Source organism: Leptonychotes weddellii, chromosome 4, assembly GCF_054177405.1.
Source record: "Leptonychotes weddellii isolate Sample4059 chromosome 4, ASM5417740v2, whole genome shotgun sequence".
NCBI lineage: Eukaryota > Metazoa > Chordata > Mammalia > Carnivora > Phocidae > Leptonychotes > Leptonychotes weddellii.
The window spans coordinates 117,919,952-117,947,438 of NC_138372.1; the positions used below are offsets into that span (position 1 = coordinate 117,919,952).

Sequence of the window (27,487 nt, forward strand, 5' to 3'; positions counted from 1 at the left end):
TTCTTCTGGTGTCATTTTGCAGATTGCAAATTTACCCAACTATAAATGGGGGGAAAAGGCTGATTTCAGTTATTTCCCTAAAGCCTAAACAGACACGCCTCGGAAAGGACATAACGAAGACGTTTTAATCATCTTCCAGTAGACATTTCACACTGCTTCGTTTTTAATCAAACATAAACATAGCACGAGGAGGATTTTGTATCTAACTTTCAGGTTGTTTTCTCATACTTTCAAGTCTGGCCATTTCTTCTGAAAAGTTGATTGAAACACTATGAGGCAGGAATGCAGAAATGCAGGCATGTAGGTGGGTAACTGTGTTGAAAGGAGAAGTCCAATCAAATCCTGTTTTGCAAGGCAAGAACCAGGACAAAGACACAGGTGTTCAGCTCAAAGCTGTTTAAATTTTCACAGCACACAGCACACAATGGTGAATGAATCAGGCTGGTCTGAGTCTCAAAAAGGAAACCTGCATCACAAAAATCTGTCTTTATATCCACAGTTTGCACACACCCTGGAGCAGCCTGCAGGCACTTCAAACAGAGGTGTGGCTCCGTATACTGCAGGCTGGGACTTGTCTTCACGTGTGCATGTGATGTATTAGGAAAAAATCATTTATGCTATTCTAGAATTTGGGGGAGAATCTCTACAGCTATCTTTCTATGAATGCCATTGAACTTCCACTAACCCAGTCACTGAACATACATATTACTTGAACTTCATAAAAGCCTTGGATAGGGCCTCAGAGACATTATACCCTCAGATATGCTCAAGGAGGCATCGGGAGAACAAGTTCACCCCAAATTTCTCTATGAGCACCTTAGCAAGAGTAAGAGCTCACGCCTGCACAACGCTTACTGGTGCCAGGCACTGTTCCAAATACTTGGCACGTACCAACTCAAGGAGGACTTATTTTAACCCTGTGAGGAGGCACTATGAATTATCATGCCCATTTCACAGATGATGCAATTAACAGTTGGAGAGGTAAAGTCGTTTACTTGAGGCCACTCAGCTAAAAATGTGACAGAGCCAAGACTTGAGGTTGCTGTGGCTCGGACATCTGTGCTCTTAACTACTATACCACATTGCAGAAAGAATTTCCTAAACCACTCTGGGCAAAAATCAGGCTGTCAGTTAAATATTTATTTGAATCGTTTCCCTCTTTTGTCCCTTCTGAAACTCTGCGCTACCGCTCACATTCACTTCTTCCTCGATTTTCAAAGGCAAAGATGACTGAGTTAGAGTTGACTTACAAGCCTCTCTTCCCAGGATCAGACTGACCCAAAAGAGGGGATGGTACGTTATTAGAACTCAAACTGTGGGGTAGAGTCAGGCACAAACCAGCCTCCGTGAGATGGTTCTGCCGGAAATAGGATAGCTTGGACCCAAATGTTGAAAGACGCTGGGGGCCAATAGACACCCAGCTCCTACCTGTGAGCTGGTAGCCCCTGGGGGACATGGGGACTCTTGTAGGGCCTGGTAGGTGCAGGGGAAGGTGCTGCTCTCGCTTCTCTGCTTTCTCAGATCTGGCTTCCCAGGTCCCACAATGCACTGGGGGAGCAAAGGAGGTGGCATCCTGCAAGTCTCGGGGAGCTCTTTTGAATGTGGGCAGTCGGTGGGCCCGTGGGAACCAACAGCAACAGAACAGGAGCAGTGCAGGGGCTGGAAGGGGAATTCTGGGATTGGGCTCCAAAGCCTGGGGCCTGGGGACTTCCCTGTAACCTGACTTCTTCCCACGGAAGGTAAAGTCCCCAGTTCCTGACTGCCCTCAGCTCCTGCTCTTCCTGCATCTCTTTTAGGCTGAAGATACAAACCTACCTTACTTACCCTTCCAACTTCAGTCCTAAGGGAAGCATTTGAATGCCATCCAGGTAAATGGGAGAGGAGCCAAGACAAAGTCAGCCACAAGGAAGGAAACAGACCCAACAGTGCGCCTGGATGGACCTGCCCTGAGTCACACACAACGGAGCCAAAGCAAGCCAAAATGAGCACTGGGCGAAAATTCTACACCGACCTCACTTCTCCCAAGAATTCCTCCTCTTCCTTGGAACAGATTTCTTTTCTAGTGAGATTTCTTTTCTAGTGATGCTCCCACACATTGCTTCAACCTCCACGTAGCTCTTCTTTAATTTCCAGCTGCACTGCAAGTTGTTTACCTATCCATCTCTGCCCCTAGGTTATACATTTCCTGGAGGATAGGGCCCCATCTCATTTTGGTTTCTCCCCAGACACCTACTCTTTTTGCTTTACACAGAGCAGATATTCTGGAACCGCTGGTTGAAATAATTACAAAATTTACTCTAACATGAAACATTTAGCATCCCCTTTCCACTTCAAGTCTATTACCTCGTTTAACCCTCACAATAATCCTGCTAATAGCTATTATTGTTCTTTTCCCACTGTGCAGATGAAGGCACGTGAGGCCTGAGTCCCATCGCTGACAGTGCCAGGATGGGAACCCAGACTGTAGTCACAGTGTGCGTGTTCTTAACCACAAGCTGCACACACCGCCTCTCCACGCCCTGGAATTCCAGGAGTATAAATAACAATAGCATTGCAGCGGGAAGGGACAAATAAGAGCTCTTAACCCTCCACGCTTTTGCCCTTGCAGTCCCTCTGCTAGGAAAGCCCTTCTTCCCCGTTCTGTTCCTGGAAGTGCCTACTTTGTCTCCCCAAGACTGCCCAAGAGTTGCCCCTTGAAGTCTCTCTCTGTTCCTCCGGGTGTTCAGGGATCCTCTGCTGGCTTCTTATGTATCCTGTCCTTTGCTGTGTGACATCATTTAATACCTGCTGCTTTTCTCCTCAATCTCCTGCCCTGGAAACATGAGCTCTCAGAGGGCAAGGGCTGTCTTTATACAGTACTCAGTATGGAAGTATTCGACAACAGCTGGCTGTATCAGTTTATTTAGTACCTATTAAGCGCTGCTTCCTGTGTAAGGGGCACTCATACACTAATCGAATTTAATTCTCCCAACTTCTGTGAGCTGGGTGCCAAATCACCCTCTTTTTTTTGGACAAGTAATCTAAGGCTTAAAAGGTCACAGAGACGGTATTTGAATACAATCTCCCACCTCAGCCCAGTCTGGCAAGCTGCGACAGTCTTTCTGGCATCCTGGCCCCCAAACATAAGGCAGGGCCAGTACCATGGGGAAGACTGGCATGTTCTTCAGGTCACCTGTGAATGGGTCTCTCCAGGTCTTGCTCCTGGGCACTGATCTGAGCCTGTTTGGGAAAGGGATACAGTCTCCAGGTGACGAGTGAATTGGACCTCTCAAACTTCAGCTCATTCACCTGATTGTCTCCTGTCACTCAGGCTTCACGTGTTTGTTACAACCGAGCCCCCAGGAAATCAGTGTCACTAACCACAAAGGACTTTCAGTAACGAATGATCATTTTCATTAAACTTAAAAACTTTTATGCAATGACCTCAGCATATATTTACGTAGTATTGAGCTGATAAAATGAACTGTCAGAAACCCGATGAGATTTTAGCTTTGTAATGGATTCTAAATCTCCAAGGAAGAAAGCCAACTGAAAAGTGATAAATGAATCAAAACCAAGTATTTAGAGTACTTATCAGCTCTTGATACCTGCACTGGGTCCCATGTAATGTATAAGATAGAATTATTTTTATTAGCTATATAGTATACATTAATAAACATAAAGTTGGCCACTGAAGTTTTAAAATGACCTCTTATTCATGATTATCATTTTCTTTCTGGGTGTAAGAAACATTTTATTCTGGGTTTAACTCTTGTAATTCTTACTAAAAATGATTCCAGCTAGCTTTAGATTTGTACCTAATTATTAGGAAAAACTTATAGTAACTCTGCATAGATTTACATTTTGTTAAGTTCAGTATTAATTCAGATTTCTAAAAATTATTTAGAATTTAGGTGAGCGGAATTTCATACTAATTATAGAGCTGCAATGGATGGGGAAAAGGAAGAACAGAAAAATTAAGAGAAAAAAAATCTTGAAAATGTCAAGAGAAAAGCCAGTTATGGTCACCCTATTTTAAGCTCCTAAAAGTCACTACATCTGCTTGGTACAGGGACTGTAAATATATTTATTTGCTTCTTAATCTCCATGGCTTGAACACTTAAACTTTTATATCCTTGGCTTACTCAGAGTCCTCATCAAGACAAAAATTATAAGGGCATGACTCAATGTAATCCATGCTTTTGAAAGAGCTACAATTTTATATTTTATTTAGTAAGTGTTCATTGTTCAGTAAAAATAGTTTTTCTTTTCATATTCTGTTTCATGAGAATAAGAAAAACTGTTGACTAGACCAGAATACACATGTAACCAGTTTCTTCTTAATGGAAAAATCAGACTGTTCAACAGAGACCCCTGTACCTCATCAAGCATTCCTGCACCTGCCTGATTTCCAGCAGGAGGGGGGATTTCTCAGGTGGTCAGTCAGAGCCGGCTGAGCAGGGAGCCTTTTCAAGCTGGGACTTGCCACTGCCGAGAATTTGCAGGAAGGCTGGACTGTGCTCCGAAATATGCCAGCTCTGGGAAGCTAGGTGGACTCTCTATTACAAACCAGAGAGGGGTCAAACAAAACAAACTTGCAACGAGTTAGAGCAGAGACCAGGGAGCGGAAAAAAAAAACATAGACGGTCCTGTGGAACATCATCAGCACAAAACAGACCTCTGGTTCTCCCGTGATTTTAATCTTCAGCTGAACCCAAGTGCTCTTTGCAAGACTGCTAACTTACTCACTGTTCTTGGTCCTGCTTACTCCATGTATGTAAAATGCCTACGGATGTCCTTCTGGGGGTAGGTCCCAGGGGATAAGGTTTGGGGCCTGAAACTGGCCTCTGCAGAGTTTTCACACTCTTTGTTTAATTAGTAAGTCAGATATCTTCCTATGAGCCATGCGCTTATTCTCTTGATCCATTTTGTACACATAATAACTACGCAAAAATAAAAGATGGCTTTTCCAAGGCAAAGAAAGTCATAGATGTTAATTTCACTTTTTTATATAGACTTAAGTAGACAACAGGCTGTATAAAGAGTTAATGAAAGCTCTGATTACTATATGGCTGACCATCTAGATACTGCGATGGCTACCTTATTAATAAATAAGAAAAATAAAAAGGATTTGCTAATGTGACTTGATTCCAGACAATGGAATTATGCAAATAGAGATGTTATAACCACAGTAGAACCTTGGTCATTATCTTGCTTAAGTTTATCTTAGTATAAAATAATTCCCTCGTTTCCACACATGGTTTACCATCTCTGATGATTCCTTATAAATTTCTCAACCTCAGCCTTCTCTAACTCATTTTCCTAACAACTCTATTACAAGTGACTATGTAAATCTTTGATTTTGATGTTTTCATTTCCCCCTGGGAACTCTTAAATGCACAAGGCTTCTAGGTACCATTCTTACAGGAATCTCTTCTTGCTTTGTTCCTCCCTGAAAGTCCATGACTCAAAGATTCATTATCCTTCTCCCTAAAGTGTCACCCCCATTATTTATGGTTCATGTGTGTTCTTAGCTGACTACGCTCAGATCCTTAGGGTTTTAACTCTCTTTGTACACAACCAGTGGTAGACAAGATGAGTTCTCCTTTGCCACTTTCAAGAATCCAGTTCTTTATGCGTGGATTAAAGATTTGTTCATGTCCTCCATGGTCCTGTTGCAACTTTTGCTGTGTCCAATCCACCGTGTGCATGACAGCTAAAACCATTCTCCTCAGATGTTGTTTTGCTCATGTTACTAACTTCCTCAGGACTCTGAAACGGTTTCCACTTGTGTATTACATAAGGCCTGATTAGTGCTTTAAGATCCTTCAATAGTCAGCACCCTTATCTAATTGTCCTCTTCTCTGACCATGACTCAGCTGGACTCTACAAGACCTGCCGCAAAACACTGTGCATCTTACGTTACACACACCAGCAGGGGGGCGCCCAGTCCAGAAGGGTTTTGAGTACGTTTTTGTACACACACTTTAAGACTTCTCAGAAGAGGATGAAGCTCCAGAGTGAAAATCTAACAGAAAGGTCAGATCCAGTGTCTCTAGCCTCCTACCTTCCTATTATTATTATTCTTTTCTACAGACCAACAGCATTAGCTTTCAGGAATTTCAGACTAGCCCCACTGCTGCTATCTCCCAATTTACTAGCTTTCTGGATTTTTTTTTTCCCCTGGGTGGTAGGATAAGGGTGAGAGGGAAGTGTTTGCATATGAAAGACCCTTGTTTTCAGGTGCTGTTGGCCACGGGAGTCGCTAGGGAATACCAACACGGAACATCAGAAGATTAATAAGGCTCTGAGGCCAGAAGTAATATCCACTCCAGCAAACCACAAGGACAGTATTGCCCATGATAATGAACACTGGTGATCTTTACTGCCTTGAAGCATTTTTCATTCTCTTCAGGGTGTGAGTCATCAGACACGCTATTCTTCTCCCACCTGGCAAAATCTCTGTTGCCTCTGTGACAAATCATGCCTTAGCTTCCCTTCAAAATATTGCTCAAGGCTCAAATTCCTTATGAAATCATTCCAGACCAATTCCACCTGGCACCAGACATGCCAATTACCCCAGGAACCCCTTTATTCATGCTGTCTCTCTAATTTTTCTCCCTTTTCTCATTACTCGGCATTCCCTTAGGGCCAGCATCTTATACATATGAATTTACATAGATTCATATGCATACATGTTTATACAGACACTGTTTATGGAGGGGGGGATGCTGGAGACTTTTTAATTTTCTTCCCTTTGTTGGCTTACGCCTTCTATTTCCTTCAAAATTTCCCTTATTATCGGGCACTGAATACAGTGGAGGCTCTGTAACTGTTACAAATATAGCAACTGTAATTTAAAGAAAACTTTTCAAGAGTAAAGTTTAGTAACTGAACTTTAAACCACAAAATTAACACATTACTGAAGATTCCAAAGGAAGAAAAAACTGAAAACTCTTACATATGCTCTTCTTTCCCTTGTTTTCATTTATAGAATGAAACATTAGGGACTGTCTGCTCACTCTATAATTAGGCTTTAATCATTCCAACAATGGGGAAAGTTATTCTGATTTAGTGAGGAGTAAGAAGAATAACAATTTTGAAAAATGCTTTTACTCTCAAGTTTGTATGGTAACATGAAAAAAAAAAAGACCTCAAAATAGTAGTAGTGGCCAAAAGTTTTTGAAGGTGCTTTATGGACAGGTCAATCTTTTTTTAATTCCTGTAAGACAGCCCATTTAGACATTTAGATAAACTACTTCAAAACCTGTATGGAATAAGGTAGGCATTAATAAACAGCTGACTGAATGAATTGCCTTGTGTTATTATTTAACTACTCCCTGTGGGTCTAAGTTCTCTCCAACCAACCCGAAGCTTGTGGACAGGTCAGGTGCATCTACCTTTCTCCCACTTCAGGTCTCGTGCGATACTAAGTGCGTCAACATTTAACAATACCCCTGAGATGATTAAAAAAAAAAAGACTGGTATGCGAGCTGCGCTCCTGGAATGCTTACAGGTACTTCAAAAATGGTTTTAATTTTGGTTATATGTCCCTAACTGTAATCTTGTTCTTAACAGTTTATGACAATGGGACATTTTCCCTTTCAGTCCACCATCTTCTGAATCTGGAGGTGGAAAAGTAAAACCTCAATGATGCTTCACTGTGTTTACCAACTGAATAATTTCTTTAAGAAATATTGTTGGTATAGTTAGGTGAAGTCAAGTTCAAAACAGCAGTGGAGGTCCAGACTTGGACCATCTATTAATGAGAGATCCAGAAAGACGACTTTGCTTAATATGTTTGAAATAAATGACCCACATTCCAGGAATGATGAACCTTTTCACTAATCTTATTTAGGAGCATTAGAATATCACACACACGAACATCTTAGATTTGCCTCTGTTCCTCACCCACCACTTCGATCCATCAATTCCAGCTAATTTCGCCTCCTGCTTCTCTACTATCCATGCCCTTGACTGGGTCTTTACCATCTTGCCACAGACCAGGTCTCCAGTCTTGGCCCCACTTAAATCCATCTCAGAGACAGATGGTTCCTTGCCCCACTTCCTTCAAATACTCCCCAACACCAACAAGAGTAGACAATCCAGCTCCCAAACCTTCATGACATCATTTCCTATCATATCATAACCTACACTTACCAACTTTCAGTGTGCCTCAAGATAACCGGGGAAGCTTGTAAAACGCAGACTTCTGAGCCTCACCCAAAGACATGAGAAGCCAGCACTGGGTAGGGGCCAGAAATTTTCAAGTGCCCCTTGTGATCAGCTGCAGGGGCTGTGGATGGAGAAGTCCCTCTATCCAACTGCTGCTAGGAACTTACCCTATGCACTTTCATCCCACTCTGTCTTCCTCTGGATATTCCTTTTGTCCGGAGCATCCTTGCTACCATTTGCTTTCCGCTGAGTCTCGATCCATTCTCCACAGCACAGGCTCAGCCCTTCAGCCCTACATGTGTTTAGTGTTCTTCCCTCTTTTGCATTTCAGTTTTTCTTAGAATTCACCATACTGATATTACCCGTTTATGTTTGTCTCAGCCACAAGATTTGTGGCTACTGAATAATACTGGTTAAATGGAACTGGCAAAATGAAGCATATGACGAAATAATGAAGCATATGGTGACTGCTCCCAGATAGACCTTCTTTTATGAGCCTAAGGCAGGCGCATGGGTAAAAGGAAAAAAAATTCCTACCCCAATTCTCAAAATATAGTGGACATTAAAGGCTTGGGCTCTGATGCTATGCTGCCTGGAATCTGCCCTACATAGGTCATCTACCTGTTTTGTGACCTTTCTAGGTCTTGGTTTCCTCCTGACTAATAGGGTAGCTGTGGGGATTAGGTGAGATGAGAGATGCCAAGTTCATGGCAGGGGTTCAGGCACCAGGTAACCACTGAACCATGTTAGCTCTGTTTGTGTGTGGCCAAAAGGCATCACCCGAATTGCTGTCCTCAGGCCCAAAGGGGAAGGGTGCTTGCACTAGTGTGTTGTATACGTGGGGGAAATGTTTAGCACTGTCTACACTGCTTCCCTATTTGGAAACATGGCCAAAAAAAATCATCTTACTGCAGGATAGCTAACTTTGATGTTTTTGTATCTGAATGATGCTAAGATTCTGCTACCATCAAAAATCATATCTTATAAGAAAAAAGCAAAGAAAAAAAAAAAAAAGAAAAAAAAAGAAAAAGAAAAAAAAAATCATATCTTATAGACTCTACGCAGAGATAGTTTTAGTTTAAGTTAAAATGTGATTTAAATTAACATTCTTCAGCTATTGAAAAAATTTGATTTTTTTTTTTTAGAAAGCACCAGTCATCTACTCCTTAGCACTATAAGACTCTTATCTATGTATATTCTGTTGTTAGCATTGCTACTGTCAGTGATAACAGTCCCTATACGAAGAGACATTTTGTTTGGTTTTCTTAATTCAGTCCTATATGGACCTTGCGCACAACCACAAAAGACTAACAGAGGTTAGGCAAAGGAAAGGGGCCTGGGTGTTAGGGCGTTCTGGGCAGACAGGGCTTGCTTGTGCAGAAGCACAGGTAAGTGACAAGCTCACCCAGGTGGGTTAGGTGCCTCCCGGGGGGTCCCTCCACCTCCCAGCCCCACCTGGCTCACGGCATTGGCCCACTGCACAGGAGTGCTGTGAACCCACCAGGGTATTTGCTCTTAATGACAAGTTTTGTTTCTTATTCATCTTTGTATTCCTAGGGCCTAGCGTCATGTTTGGGCAGAACTGGCACTAAATAAATGTTTGCCAAACGATGTTTCTTTAGCACAATAATTTGTGAGAGTGATATTTTGTTCCAGTACGTTGCCAAGAAAGAAACAGGCCAACAGATCTTGCTCACTGGGTAGGTCCTTTGAGCATAAATCTTAGAAAGCATAATTTCACAAATTCAGAAACAGACTTTCTGATACCTGAATTGCATTGTCTTAAAGCAACAGGTTCCTCCTAGTTACTGAATGTGAGAATTTCTTTATTTGTACTTCTTAAAAAGAGCTGCATCCAGCATCATGTACATGGAATTCCTCTTTTGCAGTGTGCCTCATAATGTCTTTGTTCCTCAGGGTTTAGGTTTTAGCTCTTTATGTGTGGTACAAGTCTGAATTCCAGGCCCATGTTCCTTTTTGTCTTTGGGCCCAGCAGCTCAAAATTCAAGAAGTCAAAATCCAAACAGCTTCCTCTCTAAACCCGTACTTTCTTCTCTGGTTCCTGTCTGAATAAACAGTACTAGCATCCCTCCAGTTGGCCGAGCCTGAAACTTGGGGGTCACTCTCACTCTGCCTCTTCTAGGTTTGCTACATTTATTCAACCAGCCATCAAGTCCTACTGAGTTTGCCTGGGAGACTGTCACCCATCCATGTGCTCTTTCCATCCCCACTGTCACTGCTTAGCTCAGCCCCTCGGTCCTTACGCAGATTACTAGTTAGCAGATTACTACTTAATCAGTCTCCAGTTTTATTAGCTCCTTGCTCTTCCCAGCCTCTATACCACCTGCATCCAGAGTGATCTTTCTAAATTTGATCATGTAATTCTTCTGCCTAAAGCTATCAGTAGCTCTCCCCGTTCTTTGCGATAACGTTCAAACTCCCCCTTATAGGTTAGTGAGCCCTTACTTACTTCACCTCATCTCTCAACAACCGCCCCCCCACCAAGCTAGTAGTCTCTTTTCTAGCCATATTTTCCAGTCATAATTTTACAGTATCCCAAATACAAGTGGGCCATTATACTTTGCACCCTTCTCTATCTTTTTTGGAAAACACTCACACATCCTTTGGTTTTCAAGCTGGATACCACCTGCACAATCATGCCTCCAGCCCCAGGCTATGATTAAGCTCCTCCTATGTGCTACCTAAGCTCAGAGCAAGGGGCCAATCATGTGCGAGGTTACTGCATTTTTACTTGTCCTAACTGTCCTGATCTGTCCGACAGAAATGACTGGATCTTAATCATTATTTTACATTTACACAGTATGTCATCAATTCATGTTATAAGAGTGATTAAAATTAATTAATTAAAATTAATATTTCACGGAGATAAAAACCAGGCCTTATAAAATGGGCTGGTAACCTAGAGTCTTTTCTGCAAATCCAGACCAGGGTGTTAATCAACTGCATTTGCATCTTTGCCAGGTAATCTATCAGTCACAGCTCAACTGATTCTCAAATCACTGGGGTGAGCAGAAGGGGTGGGAAATGAGTAACAAGGCCTGGTGGAGGGTGGGTATGGCTCCTCCATTCCTACTCCTGAACCCGAAACTCCAGCTTCTATGGGATTTCTCCTCAACATATTTTGACTAGTAGGTTCCCCACACGAATATCAAACCTTTCCCCTAATGGATGGAAGTGAATGTAGGAAATCTTGAAATACTAATTCAAAAAGCTCCCACACCAATGTAAAAAATTAAACAGAGAGGGATCTCTGGACCAAGCCAACTGAGATCAAAACTTGATGGACTTGATACAGCAAAACTCAGCAAAATTTTAACCTTATTCAGAAGTTTTTAAAAACTAACAAAAATATAGCGAAGTTATTTGTTAATCCCTGGCATAATCAATTATTTTAAAAATGCTAGAAAATGAATTAATGTATTTTACTTGGCTCGAATAAGTTTCTTTTGGCACACAGGGAAATCCTAAGAAGATTTGACTTCAAAGAGTCGCACTCTTTTGGGGGCGATCTTGATTCCTTACATATTAATTAAATTCCTGATAAAGAAGCTTATCTTGAATTGAGCATATTATACAAATAAATGTGAAACACCAACTGAAATAGAAGGGCAAAATTATTAAAAGCTTATTTGGTTTTATTCTCAAGAGACCGTTGTACTAAAGCTGAATGACTTACATAAATACCTTTGGCATTTGTTGGATCCTGTTCCCAAACACAATGTTCATATTTCATCTATAATAAGAAAAGCATCTCAAAGATTTGCAAGGCACTCGTCTTGCAAGCGTCCAGTTTGGTGTCTTGAGTAAAGTGAGATTGGCAGAGTCAGCTTAATCCATCATGGAAAGTTGTGAGCAGGGTGCTTTGGCTGCCTGGCAGTTGCTGCTCAGACGAGTCTCCCAGCTGTGTTAGCATGCACACAGAGCTCTGCCACTTGCCCGAAGACAGAGTAGCTCCAGGTCAAGGCTAAAAGCTGTAGGGGGCACCCGGGATGGAACACGAACGCTATCACACCTTTGGCTTTCCGGGAAACACAGCAGGGGGCTTTTGTTACAAAGGAAGCTATACTAGAAAGTAACTGCTGCTTTAATTCTTCATAGTTACAGAAGCAGGAAAAATGTCATGCTTCGGAGATAAATGAGATTGAACCTGCTGCAGTTTGTACTGTCTAAGCAAACTCAGATTTCTATAGCTAAAACAAGGCCAACATGTGTCCCAAAAACCTAGCTTATTATCTCCCTGGCACGTTGCTTTTTCCCTCCCGTCTTTGCAGCCGGTTTTCGCCAAGTAGATTTCTGCAGAATTCAACATTACCTCATATCCCATTCACACCATATACAGACGGCATCTTCTCCTTATGCTCTCTGCTTAATCAAAGGGGAGAGACCTGCCTACATGATCCAGGGCTTAAAAAAAGTAGGTTTTTAATGGCCCACAGGTCTGGATAACTGTGACCCTCTCATTATTATGGCATAAGACCCATTTTCATTAAATTTGTAGTGCTTGAACCTACTTGTTCATCATTAAAACACACGCCCTTCCCTCCCCCAAGGCCTCAGTTTCTGAATGGGCCTGAACTTGGGAGGGTTGGATGAAGAGTTTTTAAAGAAAGGTCTTCAGAAACAAGATACCCTAAGAAAGTTTTACAAGGTTCCCATAACACAGTATGTTCCCATGTTAGGTGTAATGACCTGCTAAGCATGAAGTACTGTAACATCAGAGCTGAAGGAGAGAAGCCGGGCATGTTCCCGTCATGCCTCTGGAGTATCATCCTATCCAAGCTTTACCCCTTGTCTGGGGGCAGGACAGAGCAGACGCCTAGGTATCTTTCTGGTTTCAGCTGCTCCCTCTGCACACCCACACAGAAAATCCTCAGTGACTGGCCCACAAAGAAGGCCCCTCAATACAGAGAAGTACAGCTTTCTTTAAACAGCCTGGACAAGAATGTGAGGAAATTAGAGCAGGCTCTTCACCCTCGCCCATGGGAAATGGGCATTCTTTGGTAAAAAGGAGAAACACGTGTTTACAATTTTTATGTGCAATACAGAAACTATAATATACAAAAGATAATGGTGACCTAACACTAGCATACCTACACTATATGAAGATAAAAACCTTTATTATCCTACAGTGTCTTCAGAACATCACCCCAGCATAGCTTGATATAAATACATATGCCAATTCCTTGTTCAGTTTCTTTTCAGTCTTAAACAATATAATTGCCTGTTGATAGCATACTGACTTCACACAGATCTGAGGCTGGGAATGGGGTGAATCTTGATACACGCTCACATCTAAACACAGGTGGTCACACTTGGTGGATTTAATTCCTTTCCTTTTGCTTATCCCTATTGCTGCTTCCCAAGCCTCCTTCCCTTCCTTTTTCCTTCCTTCCTCCATCTTTACCTCTATCCCGGTCTGGCTTCTTGGTCATCTATCAACTGTCCCTTTTGGGAATGATACTTGTAAGATGGACACATTTCCCAAAACATGAACTGGATATGGTAATTCACAGTTTACATACAAAGCCCTGTGATACCCACTCTCTCATTCAACTCTTAAGGCAACCCTTCTGTGAAGAAAGAGGCAACTCTCAATCCCCATTCACAGTAACTCTTCTCAGCCTGAGCATATTAACCAAGCCTCTGGAAGCTGTTTGCAGAAGGGCTGGTGCTAACAGGTGGAAAAGCGTGACAGGCAGCAAAGTCTGATATGGAAGAGCACAGGAGGCATAACTAAAGAAAATCATTAATGCTCTCCTCAACACTGACTTCCCACATTTTAGGTGATTTCCGCCAGAGTTCTTTACGTATTTAACAGCTTTTTCATTAAAATGGCTTACAAAACATTACTAAAAATTCAACCTTCCTGCAAAAATCACTTATGCTAAAAACTGAACATTCACCAGAGCCCCAACTGAAGAAATAAAAAATTCATGGAAAAGATAATCTACAATTGTTCTTAAAGATATGATAGGACTACTAACATTAAAGAAACAGAATAAACCAGAATTTTGATTTGCAAAAGAGATCTAGAATCCATTTGTCCAACTGAATTTAAGAATTTCAAATTCCTGGCCCTTCACAATAACTTGGTAGAGACTGAACTTTTTCCCTAAAATTGGTAGCAATTTGGATCCGTAATGTGCACTGACTCATGGTTGACTCTGGGTTTTAATTACTAATAAGTGAAGTGTGAATCAAGTCAAGTAGTCTTATAAGGAACTGTTCTACTGAACACTATTATTTGAGCTCAGGAAAATGACCAAAAAAAAAAAAAAAAGGTAAGACAAGAAAAACCTTCAAAAGGGAATAAAGACAGCAAAACATTTAGAAAACAGATTCTTAAAAAACAGTAAGCTCTTACGTTCTGACCAATCACATATTTTGGTGATGTCAAACAGGTAGAATGAGCTAATATTTTTATAGTGAGTATAAGTTGACTTCCTGGAGTTTCCATATCTGCTTAAGGGAAGCACTCACATGTATCACTGGACCAGCTCATCCCTGTGAAGAATGGAGATAAGAGTTTGGCTTAACCTCAAGTTCTTATTCCCCGGCCATGCCTTAGTGATGACTCTTTAATGATGTAGACATAGCTAAGGAAAAGCGCACCCGTAACACATACTTTTGCATTTTCTGTACTTCCTTGATTATTGCCAGATTATAGCATGATGATTTACGAGAGCTATGTTTCCTTCCTTTAAAGCTGGTTTATAAATGCCCAACCAAACAGAATTAGAAGCCCTGGGAGTGTTTACAGCCTAAGTAGTGAGAATTTAATTCACTCATTCATCAAATATTTACCAGAGCCCTTATAAAAGTGTCCTGATCTAAACTAGCTGCTGGGTGCATAAAAGTGAGCAAAGCTGCCTTCAGGGTCTGGCTTTCCGATCTAGTTGGAGAAAGAGATACCAAACGAATACACTAAAATACGATGACAACTCAGACAAATGGGCATTTAGGTGGAAGGGGGTGGGAGTGGGGGGGAGGGGAGAGTGTGGGCTTAGGGAAAACTTTCGTGAAGGGACTTGATGCCTAAACCCGAAGACGGAGCTAGCCAGAGGGATAGCTGGGGCAAGGGCACCAGGCGGAGGGAAGGGACGAGCAAAGACTTCCCTTAGAACTGAAGGAAAGCCGTTGTGGCTGACTCATTCAGGCCATGGAGGAAAGAGGGAGAGTGGTAAGGAATTACATCTTTTTAGAAGAAAAATATGGGAAATATACTTTCATGTAGGATTTTTGGAAAAAAGTGTCTTTTTTTTTTTTTTTTAATATTAAGGTTCAAAATTGGCAACATGGAATCCAATCTCTAGTTCTGGAAACAGGTGCAGCAAGCTCACCTGTGCACCAGACCCTTGGGCTTCAGGCCTCCACATTCTATCTGGTGCTTCCATCCCCCTGTACGACTACATTTGTGCCAGGCCCAGCAGGGTTAGGGCTGGGCGGGACACAGTACAGGGCTCCCTCCCAACATTACCTGTCTCAGTGTTGCTGTCACCACCTGAAGTTTGGGAGAGACTGGGCGCAGGAGTCACTGACACTTCACGGTCGTCTTGGAAGCCTGTCCAGCCACACACCCTCCCAGCTTCAGTGAGGCGGGCCACAGAGTCAGAGAGCGGTGGTCCACTCCACCCTCCCACTTGATTTTCTTTCTTCGAATCTGTGTGATACAATGAAGCCAGCCTGTGGTTCTCAATTGCTTGAGGCCAGCTCTCTCCCATCCCTGTCACCAGCCGTCTTCCATCCTTTAGCATGATGATCATGTCCTCTGGGGCTCAGAGTCTACAAAGCTCTTCTTTTGTCTACATCCTTTTCTAAATTATCTATTCTTTTCCAAGGAAGTATGGTTCTCTAAGGGCCACTTACTTGCTATCTCAGCCAAATGCCTCAACTTAAAATTCTTCCTTAAAATATTTTTTCTTGGGCGCCTGGGTAGCTCAGTCATTAAGCGTCTACCTTTGGCTCAGGTCATGATCCCAGGGTCCTGGGATCAAGCCCTGCATCTGGCTCCCTGCTCAGCGGGAAGCCTGCTTCTCCCTCTCCCACTCCCCCTGCTTGCGTTCTCTTTCTCGCTGTCTCTCTGTCAAAAAAATAAATAAAATCTTAAAAAAAAATATTTTTCTCAAGGAACAGTATTTTGAACATCTCTTAGGCGATGACTGGAGACAAGAGTGACCTGGAGTAAGGATGACCAAATGAGAACTGTAATCGAAACCACAGGAACAGTGGGGTCATCTTGGGCAGGGCTGTGGTCTCTGCCTCTGAATGGGGAGGGGCTTGAAATATTCAGAGTTGCTCCTTTACCTCTTGCACATTTCTTTAAAAACAAGGTTGAGACACTGTCTCAATTCCAGGAGATGATTTTTACCCACAGGACCAAGACAAGAAGGGAAGAAAACATCTTGTTACATCTTATAGACATAATACTTTTTAGATCAGAACAGAAACCTGAAGAAAAGTTGTAAGAGTCAGCAAATTATTAGTCTCCCTTAGAGTTTTCACTCTTTAAGTGCTAACCTGCTAGTAAACGATTAGTATCTACTAATTCTCTATCTGCTGCATTATTCCTATTATCCGCTAACTGTTATGTGATCCTCACATTCCCTTATCGATAAGAATTAAACAGGGGCCCATAATACACCTTCTGAAATAAGCCTCCTGTGTGTTTCCTGCAGACACACCACTCCCTCTTCAAAGAAGCAAAGGTCCACAGACCTTCTTGAATCTCTGGGGGCTGAAGGTGGTTGGTTCCATGTCTCCTGATTTCCCTGAGGAGGATACCATGATTTTCTCTCAAAGCTAACTTGAAGCTTTGCTTCAAGATAATATAGGGTGATGGCACAAAGACGGATCCATTTTCCTGAGACTTAAGAAACAAAAATTCTCCACAGCCTAAGAAATAATAGCAAAAGAAAAATGATGAGCACTATCTAGGTGGCAAACTGAGATGGTCAGTAACTCTTACCATCTCCCTCTGTTGCTAATGGCAAATGAGTGATTTTGAGAGCGGCAGCCATAGGAGCCTTACTTTCTAGTTGTTATTCTGCCATTACTGGGGCAGGACCAGGGGAGAGTGTCACCTACGTTCTTAAACTTTTGCTTTTTTTTAAAACCAAAACATTAATGGTAACTACTGGAGGGTCCAGGAAGGACTAAGCAGATACTCAGGCATTATAAAGAGCCATGGTTTATGACAATATAGAAGTCCGTTCCCCAGCCAGCAATCTCCAAAACCTTAACTTTTCCTCTATTAAAAAAAAAATTATTTATTACTTTTTTAAAGATTTATTTATGAGAGCGAGTAAGCGAGAGTGGGGTGGGGGGAGGGGCAGAGGGAGAGAGAAAATCTCAAGCAGACCCCCTGCTGAGCACGGAGCCCGCCACAGGGCTCAATCTCGCCACCCCAAGATCATGACCTGAGCCGAAATCAAGTCACCAACTGAGCCACCCAGGTGACCCAAAAAAGTTTTTAAAAGAATGTAGAACTTTAAGCTCAGAGCCACTGAAGGGGACTGTCGGTCCTTCAGCTACTTTCTACAAAAACAAGTGGCAAAAACTCTGTATCTGAAGTATTTATTAAAGCAAGGAATCTGAAAAGAGGAGTAACATAGTTAAAGTAAGACATAAAAGGTTAATTGAGTATTTTGTCTATCGCATCATCTAAACAGTATACATATATTTTTTACTGTGGTTAGAACCCTTCAGAGATCTACCCTCTTAACAAATTTTTATGTACACAATACAGTACTGTTAACTACGATCTTGCTTAACTGAAACTTCAGAGCTGTTGAACAGCGGCTCCCCATTTCCCCCTCCATCCAGCCTCTGGCAACCACCATTTTACTCTGTTTCTAGGAGTTTGGCCATTTTAGATACCTCATTTATGTGGAATCATGCAATATTTGTCTTGTGACTAGCTTATTTCACTTAGTATCGTGAATTGAGCATTTGCAAAATAGCTAAGTGAAATATCTATGAAGTAGTTAACTGGCTAAAAGTATGTTTGTTGATTATCAACTATGTAATACAGTACTCTCAAACTATATTACTATCCCGAAAAGACTTTCAACAGAGGGGACGTGGCTAGGACTTGGGTAAGAGTTTTATGATACTAGCATATTCAAAGATCCTTGCATTACAAGCATTTCCCTTTCATTATTTAGATTCCTCCAATTTAAACTAACCGTAAAAGTCAATAATTAAAGTGAGTGTAAGAAAATCATTTGCTAGAGTGTCCTGCACAGGTGTACTTTCCATCTGCCGAGATCGAACTGGTTCTACTAGAGTACCAGGTTGTAAGGTGAAAAAAAATGGAAGAATCCAGGAGTGCATTTAAAATTAGAGGCCGGGGCATAACCAAACGTACATCACTAGCTCTAAAAATTAGCTGAGAGCCAGAGAAGCCAGTAAGATTAGATGTGCCAAGTATCCCATCTATAAGCAAACTGAAAAGCAAGTAATGCAACGCTTGGTGATCTGGGAAAACTATGATCTAAAATAAAGGATGCTCAGCAGAGAAGAGAGGTGAGGCCCTTCCTGAAAGTCTGTGCTGATCAACAAGCAATATTAACTTTAAAACAGGATGAGTTTGGGATAAAGATGGGAACCCTGAAGACTTTTAACATATATCTCAATATAATGCAAAAAATAAGACCAAGTAGTGCTTCAGATACTAAGAAGTAAACAGCAGCCATAAAAGTTTTTTTTTTTTTTAAATAGAAACTTGAGAAGTCTGAAAGTATTCCGTTGAGCCTCACGAAGTGGCCATTTTTTGAACATCAAAAGGTCCAAATATCAGTAATTTCATATGGTTCAGCCAAAGCAAAAGAGCGTTCACTTATTCAATGCTAAAAATAAAAACCTGAAGACATGCTAATTTTTGTGGCCTTGAAAGAAGGCTTACTTCTATGAGAAAATATAACCGAAGTAGAAGATATAGGCCTCAAGTCGTACAAAACTGTGGCCAGTCAGTGGCCATGTAAATAAGCCTAAAAATAGTATTTTCCATTTATAACCATCGTTTTTGTCTACAATAAGACAATTCTATTCCCAATAGATTTGTCCATCCCTCTTGCTGGATCCCTGAACCCAGCTATTAATGGTAAAACTTCAGGCACATAGTCCTGTGTCCACAGACACCCCACTTCTCAATCTATAATTCACCGCTTTCTCCTACTCACTCCATCCCTTCTCTAGTGCTCTACTTTCTTCCAACTTTGGCACACTGACAGTCCCATCTGTCCATGTCAGGTTCCCCCCCCACCCCTTTCCTTTTAATACACCAGTGATCTAATCATTCTTGCATAGAAAGTGGTGATTTGTATGAGCCTTAGTCCCTCATCCATTCCCATATAGATGAGCTGTTTTTTTTTTATTTTTCATTTTTTTTGCAGTGATATTTTATTTATTTACTTATTATTTTTAAAATTTTAGGTAGTGAACGTACAGTGCAATATTGGTTTCTGGAGTAGAATTCAGTGATTCATCACTTACATACAACACCTAGGGCTCACCATAACAAGTGCCCTCCTTAACTTGGATGGGAGCTCTGTTGTTCTAAAGAATGCATGCAAGATTTGGCCTTGTAACTTTCCATTTCTGCCATATTTAGATTTTGATGCCTTCTCAAAAAACAAAACAAAACAAAAACAAAAAAATAACTTTCTGGATTCCTGACAATGTACATAGATAGGGTCTGCACGACCTGACGTATTAGGGAAATAATTTGCAACAGGAAGGGCATCTCAATGTGCCTTCAACATTTTGTGATGATGGCCTTTCAGAACAGTGCAGGTACATTTCCGACTCATTCCATTGCACTTCATCGTTTTCTAACTTTGGTTCTGGCAGTTGTAGAGGCTCTTTGGTGATGTTAACAACAAAATGACAAACATACTATTTGATATCCCACTGTTGTGAACGACCAGCACAACCACCGCCCCCTGCATTTACATACCTTGAATTTGCTATTTCCACTTTGGTTCTCGCCATGGCAGCTGCCCTTTGCGCGCCTTCAATTGCTCTGTCCACCTTCTCCCTAGTTTTTGTATTTCTTATTGGTATAAGCTGCTTCCTTATTCCACGGACCAGAATATTATTTTTGTATTTTCCCTCTTCTTTGGAGCCGTCAGGAAACACGGTGCAGCCATACCCGTGCCTCTTGTTATTTGCCCACTCGCCTTCATACTTCATGCCGTTGGAGCGCTCGCTAATGCCGAAACCATTGCGCTTGTCGTTCTTCCACTCGCCCATGTAGGTTTCCGTGGTGGTGGCGTCGACGTGGTCTTCCACGGGGCAAAAATCACAATCGACATCGCCGAAGCTGATCGTGGAATTGGCATCGCTGGAACTAATTCTGCTCATGGCCGCGTCGCTGCGGACCGAGCTGCGCTTACTGGAGATGGAAGACTTGGATTCAGATTTGCGAAGTTTCATGCTTCCGAGAAGGGAGCCCCTTCGGAAGAGGCCGCCCTTCTTCTTGCCCGCGAGCTCCGCGTCGGCATGGAAGTTGAGCACGAAGCCGCCGCGGGTGCCCGCGGGACTGTCGGCAGCAGCCGCGGCGTCGTGGAGCACGCTGCCATTGCTCTGCTCGCTGCGCAGCGAGGCCATGGAGGTGCGCAGCGGGGAGCGGATCACCGTGGCCATGCCATAGGGCACGCTCTGGCGCACGCCGTAGCCATGCCGCATGCCGCCGGCCCACTGGCCCTGGTAGGTACCTTCAAGAGACCGTGAGAAAGCACAGCGTGAGTCGGGGGCAGAAGGGGTGCCCTCTTGGCTGCAAGCGCCGGGGTACGCCCTGGGAGAGCCTGGCGCATAGAGCAGGCAGGCCCATGGTCAGATCCCACACATTTCCAAGTCAACTCTAAGCGCTACTTTTCATCCATTTGTGAATTCCCGCCCTGTAATTTTGTGTCTATGGTTTTAATGTAATTGCATAGCATTTTCCAATAGTCTGGCAACTTTGCTTTTCATTTAAAAATTTATATGAGTGTACTACTTTCTAATACAAAAAGAGTGATCATTAGAAAACAACTTTTCTCCTCTGAAATTAACACATCAAAATCCCCCAAAGGAAGGCAGTGTCACAGAAGATGAAATGAGTTCTATTTGTGAATTTTATTCTAATTTTACTCATTTAGCTGAAAACCTTTAAAAACTCTAGACCCGTCACTGTAACATTCCAACAGGCTCAAAGACTTAACATTATTGGTGACCTGAATACTCGGGACATGGGCCATCAGATTATCTTACATTTTTTTTTTCTTTCATGTTCACCATTTTTTTTAGGGTAGGGAAAACTTTAATATTTAGGCTTGTTATGTAGATTTGGGAGAAATTTTTGGAGCTAAGAGTGATTTGACAAATACTGTATATATCCTGAATATAGCGAACCATTATGAAAAAATGGGCAATTTAAGATTTTGTACTTCCAGGTCGAACGGTCAACATCTGTCCTGTACTACTGGCCAAATTTCTGCTTTCTCCTCGCCATTCTCTTCACGGATTCCCCTAGTCTCTGACACTACATAATGAAACACATCATGGACTAGAAGCACTCTGAGGGCAGGATTACCTCCTAAGCAAACACAAAATTTCCAGTCTCATGGCTTATGTGCCCTGTGGTCTGTAGGTGTTTGATGACTTCATAGTAAATAGCTATGATGACTCAAAAGAATATACTATTTACTCCTAGAAAAACTGAGATTAAGGCCAGAATAAAACTTCCACTACTAACAGTATAGAATTCATCTCAGAGCAAAGGTGTGTTTGACCATGTTCCTTAAAATTCTATTGATACCAGATCACTTTTTCAATGAATATTATGCCATTTTAGGAATAGGATAATCTCTAAAGCATTTGTGTTCGGTAAGTTTTTCTATTAAATAAATTTGCTAAATAACCTGGTGTGGCTTTTTAAATCACATGAAAAACTGGGGGGGCGCCTGGGTGGCTCAGTCGTTAAGCGTCTGCCTTCGGCTCAGGTCATGATCCCAGGATCCTGGGATCGAGCCCCACGTCGGGCTCCCTGCTCCACGGGGAGCCTGCTTCTCCCTCTGCTCTCCCCCTGCTTGTGTTCCCTCTCTCGCTGTGACTCTCTCTGTCAAATAAATAAATAAAATCTTAAAAAAAAAATCACATGAAAAACTGAATATTAAAATTAGGGAACTTAGGGGAAAAAAATAAGAGGGAACTTAGAATTTTCTTTTCAAAATCAAGGTGATTTCCTTTAATTAAAGGCGTTTTAAATTATAGTATCCCCCCCCCCAAAGAAGCTATGTGGAGATTTTAAGACGTAATTACTTCTGTATTATTCATCATAACTCAGAAAATAAATCATGGTTACAGTCTTTTTTGACCTCTTTCAGTTTCTGATTATATAGATCTACCTTGCAGTCACCTCTCATTTCATTTTAGATTTCCATTTACTTTTTAAAAGCTTGAGCTATTTATGCTATATCATTGTGTTAATACGGCCTGATTATTTCAATGCGTTTAAAACTGTAATGGCTCCAAAATCAAGTTTTGACAAATTTCAAGACTATATTCTCTGTTTAGTCTGATATATTTATGTCATATAAACAGACAACAGCAGGACAACAATGAAATTCTAAGTAGGTCTGGTACTATGAATGTCCTATTCTGGGTAAATGTTAAAGTCTTAACCTGACTTTTATGAACTTCTGAGGAGGTAGGTGGGCCACAGCTTTCTCAAAAGGATTAAACCCCAAAGGATAAGGTAGTCACATAGAACATTCCAGGTTAATAAGGTTCCTACTGAATATTAGCCTTTTCCAAATACCATCACCTTAACAGGGAAGGGAATTAAATTATCAGGAAATTTCAACTTTGACTCTCCCTCTGCCTATTTAGATAAAATACAAGTTCTAGGATAAAAGTTCTACAACCTGACTTACACATACTAAAACAACCTTGTTTTTAAAATATTTTGTCTAAATAGCAAGTAATGCTATAATCATCTCCTGTCTTTCTACATAATGACAAGTTAATTTTGCAAGAACGTTTCCAAAGGTGCTATTTGATGAAAGTTTTATACTTTGAAAATGCAACCATACCATCTTAGTAAATGTTTAACACTGAAGGAGAATTAACAAGTAGTTTCCTTAAACTGGTATCTCCAAAAGTAAGAAGAGTATTTAGAATTTCCAAATAAGTATTGCTTGAAAATCCAAGCAGTTTAAGGCAACAGTGGTAATTAGAAAGTTTAGGTCTCTGCTTAACTGTCAAACAGGAAAGGAGGCGGGGCAACTGCATTGGCCATGTTCCCATCCTATTTTGTTAAATCACAGTATATGGAAGACTTCTTCCATGGAATTGCTAAAAACCAATTTACAGTCAAACTGTTAGTAGTTCATCTGAAATTTAAAATAGGTTTAGTCAATGAACTTAGGGGAAAAAAAGGGCTTCTATTTTTTTTTTATGAAGCAGGTGGGTTCCAACTTCTCTCTGCTGTCCAAATAAAGTTCTAATTAGTTCCTCTCCATTCCTCAAATAAAGATGCATATTTCACAAGTGTAAAAATTATTTTTACAGGTTTTGCCTTAAATTATGTTCTATGACTTTTTCATCTGGGAGCTGGTTTTCTAGATATAGCCATTTTAACTACATAATCTTGTAGTGGAAGGCATCCAGTTCAGAATGAGTTCCAGTCAAATGTAGACTGCGCTATGCCAAACTTATATTCATGTGCAATGAATGGGTATATGCAAGTATGCACATAGTTAATAAAGCAATGTGTCTTCCTAGATATTTTCAGTAGTTTATGACTGGTGGAAAAAAATGAGGTACAGCAGATCAGAATTTATGCAAAAAATTCTGGGCACCTAGATTTAGATTTCATTAGTACGGTACTAATTTATTCTTAATTAATATTCAGGCAGTTTTGGCAACACTTCACACACAAATCACTAATAAGTCAGGTGATACTCTCTATATGGAATTAATACTTCATCTTCTAGTTTAATGTTGTCACAAAATACATGGAATCAGATTTTCCCTAAGTTTGACAAAGGGTGCACAGTGATGGACAGGTGGTAGCGCAGAGACAAAAATAAACTCATTCTTAAGTCAGAATAGGGAAGGTGAAATTTCATATCTTGGTCAAAACTTCTGTATAGCAATACACTTCTACTTAGACCCCCATTTTATGATTAGGAACTTTCTAATTAAATGAAGTGACATATGAAAGAAAGCAGAAAATCAACTAGCACATAGTAGACAAAGTGATTTTTAAGGGTTTTCTTTTTCCTTCCTGATTGGGAGCATATTTGATTTCTTTTTTCTTTTCTTTGGTAGAAAAGGAAAACCAGTCCTAAAGTGATGACATATTTTAAGGTTTAGAAATTTTTTAAAGTTAGTTTTAAATCAGAAGGCAGATTATCCATAAAGTCATCCTGGTCACGTATTTGAGCTTCTACAACACATACATAGAGGATCTTCATTGTGCCATATGTGTGTGTGTGTGTGTGTGTGTGTGTGTGTGTGTGTATTTGCTAAGTGTAATGAATCCTCTAAACCCAGAGATTTTGTTTAATGAGTAGTAACTTTAAAAGACTTATTTATTATTTAAGACTAATTTATTTTTAACCTTCCCAAACTGAAGAGAACTATCCTTGGCCTTCTTAAGAAGTTATAAAATAACACGCACATTTAGAAACTAAATTTTGCGTTCTACTTTTGAGCATGGACTTTAGTTATATTACAGACCTAGGGCCTCCAATAAAATCCAATCACAAGCTAACATATTATAGGGCTGTCAACCAAGGCACTATATGCCCATTCAGAACATTTAAGGGCCCTAATTAACTACAGTGAAACTCAAGACTCCTGGAGCTCATATAAAAGTATTAGAGAAAGTTTTTTCCCCTCCTTTTAATCCATGAGAACCATATCCTTTATTTATATCGTAGGATGAAGAGATGTCCTTTTTTATCAAATTCTACCATTGAATCCTACCATTTTGCATTTGAAATACAGCCCAAGTGTTCTGAGTAAGTGAAGTGTACAAATTGTATAAGCTTTTATGCAGTGGGCTGGAGAAACTTTTAATTGGATCCTTTTAATTCCCTTCAACTCTAAGCTGTGTAATGACAAAAGTTGACACTGCCTCCCTTAACCTTTTTCAATTAATTATGATTATGTTTATCATCAGAAAATGTATTTTGCCAAAGCATAAGCTATTCATCCTTCTCAGCTTATTACACAAGTAAATTCATCAGGTTCTGACACCTGTTTCAGTAATGGATTCTTTTCCTAAATAAAAAAAAGGGTGGAGGAACTCAGCCCTGTTCTATACACAATTTATTTTGCAAAATTGTTAAATATTAAAATCGGGTGAATTTTGTTCATAGCTAGCTAGCATGCTGAGGTCATACAACCTTAGTGCAATTTGGTGTTTCCATATTGCCATTCTCTGGAGTAAAGTGGCTGCTAACTTAGCAACTGTAGGAATGTATCGTTCGAATGTATTTCTTAAAACGAAGACTTCATTGTTCATTTCTAAGACATTTTCCTAGTAACTTGCCCAGAGATCTCCAGGTCAACAAGGACTACGATTCTCCTGATGGAAAACCACTACTTTAAGGAACCGAATGAAAACCGGGAAGGGAAACCCACACCCTCTGAGCCCCACCTGCATCAGGTGGCCTCTTCACTTCCATAGCTAGGATGTTTCCAAATGCACTCCAAATAAGGTACAACTCCCCTACATCCTAGTTATGGGGTTCTGGCTTCTATCTTTAGGCAACTAGAGGATCAGAAGCGAAATACGACTCCACGTGAAACCAATCCGGGGAGCGGTCAGCACCGACCGCCAGCCTCACAAGCCCAGCGCGTTCGCTCTAACTCCACGGGAGTGGTGTTTTCAAACCCGGCCGGGAGAGGGAGGGATCAGGAACGTAATGTGACGGGCTCAAGTGACAGCGTCCTCTCTGCTGCCCAACCCACCCAGACGGCGCTCCCTCCTGGTGGTAGTGCAGCGCTGGCGCCGGCCAGGTATATTCACGCCTTGCTCCCCCGGGTGTGGACACACTGCCCGTTCCAAGAACCGGGTCAGATCAAACCCCCCCGCGCACTAGTCGCGTCTCAACGCTGGCGCGGGAGATGGGTGGGAGGCTTCCCCAGGTGTTTTGGCGGGTTTCCGGACACGTGCGCCTCTCGTCCTCCCCGCTTCCCCGCAGCCTGGGCAAAGCCCACCGCACCAGCTCAGGGAGCAGCCGAGCCGCCTGCGACGCTGCTCACCTCCGTCCCCGTAGGTCTCCACGCCGTACCCGTCCTGCAGCCCGTTACTCCAGGTACCCTCGTAGCGAGCGGGGGTGCACAGGCTCTGCCGGACCCCGTAGCGCCCCTTGAAACCATGTGACCACTCCCCCCGGTACATCCACTTGCCCTTCGTCTCCACCCCCAGCCCGTGCCGCTTGCCCTGCGCCCAGTAGCCCTGGTAGGTGTTGCCGCTGGGCCAGGTGTAGCCTCCAGCCACCTCGAAGCCGTGCGACCAGGAGCCCGAGTACTCGCCCTGGCCCTTGGGCCCCGTGCAGATGCCATGCCCGTGCGCCTTGCCCTCCTCCCAGCCGCCGCAGTAGGTGCCGCCATCGTCGAAGTCGAACCTTCCGCCCGTCATTCGGGGGGCAGCCCCGGCGCGCTCCCCGCGGGGGCACGGACGCGGGCAGAGCTGGGCACGGCAGGGTGTAGCTCGGGGATGGGGGCCCGGCGGGCGAGCTCACGACAGCGCCCCGGGCAGCTCGCGCCGCCGCTCGGCTCCAGTCCGACGCCGCCCCCGTCCTCCCCTCTTCTTTCGCCGCCGCCACCGCCGCCTTCCTCCTCCTCCTCCTCCTCCTCCTCCGCCTCCTTCCCCGCCGCCGCCCGGGCCAGCGCCGCGCGCGAGAGGACAGCCCAGGCTCCGGAACGGACCTTCAGCTGCTCCCGCCCGCCCACGTGAGCCGGGCGCCGCCCCGCGCCCGCCCCTCGTCCCCTCCCCGGGCGCGGAGGCCCGGCCCCGCGGCGCTCCGGCCCCACCCGGCCCTGCCCCCAGCCCCGGGAGCCAACGCTTCCCCGGCGGGCGGGCGCGGGGAGCGGTTGGCGCGCGTGTGTTCGCGCAGTGGCATGCCGGTGGGAGGGCGAGTGTACCCGGGGACGCGCGAGAATCCCTGCGGGTAGACGAAGGTGCGGCTGCATGTGTGGGGGCAGCTCGCGGGCGGCGGAGGCTCCAGTGTTTGTGTTGGGGTTTATCAAAGTGGTTAAGCTCCTGTAAGTGCGACCACGTGTGTGGAGGGAAAACTCCTGTATGCGTGTTTGT

At 42.7% G+C, this 27,487-nt stretch overlaps 2 protein-coding genes across 14 annotated transcripts in view; one reads left to right on the top strand and one right to left on the bottom strand.

Moving 5' to 3' along the window:
• JPH1 (junctophilin 1) overlaps window positions 1-27,004 on the bottom strand; it is an 81,718-nt gene extending 54,714 nt beyond the window's left edge. For all 5 annotated transcript variants that reach the window (XM_081816156.1, XM_081816155.1, XM_081816153.1 and 2 more), the window contains exons 1-2: window positions 26,434-27,004; window positions 20,132-20,891 (exon numbers count right to left, since the gene is read on the bottom strand). In XM_081816156.1, coding sequence (XP_081672282.1) covers window positions 20,132-20,891; window positions 26,434-26,812 — 1,139 coding nt within the window. In that variant the 5' untranslated portion in view covers window positions 26,813-27,004. The remainder of the gene's footprint in view (window positions 1-20,131; window positions 20,892-26,433) is intronic.
• A 226-nt stretch (window positions 27,005-27,230) lies between these two features.
• Window positions 27,231-27,487, top strand: part of GDAP1 (ganglioside induced differentiation associated protein 1) — a 46,079-nt gene continuing 45,822 nt past the window's right edge. For 5 of the 9 annotated variants that reach the window (XM_081816159.1, XM_081816160.1, XM_081816158.1 and 2 more), the window contains exon 1: window positions 27,231-27,438. The gene's annotated coding sequence lies outside the window, so the exon portion shown is untranslated. The remainder of the gene's footprint in view (window positions 27,439-27,487) is intronic. The other 4 variants (XM_081816163.1, XM_081816161.1, XM_081816162.1 and 1 more) reach the window with 1 other exon arrangement.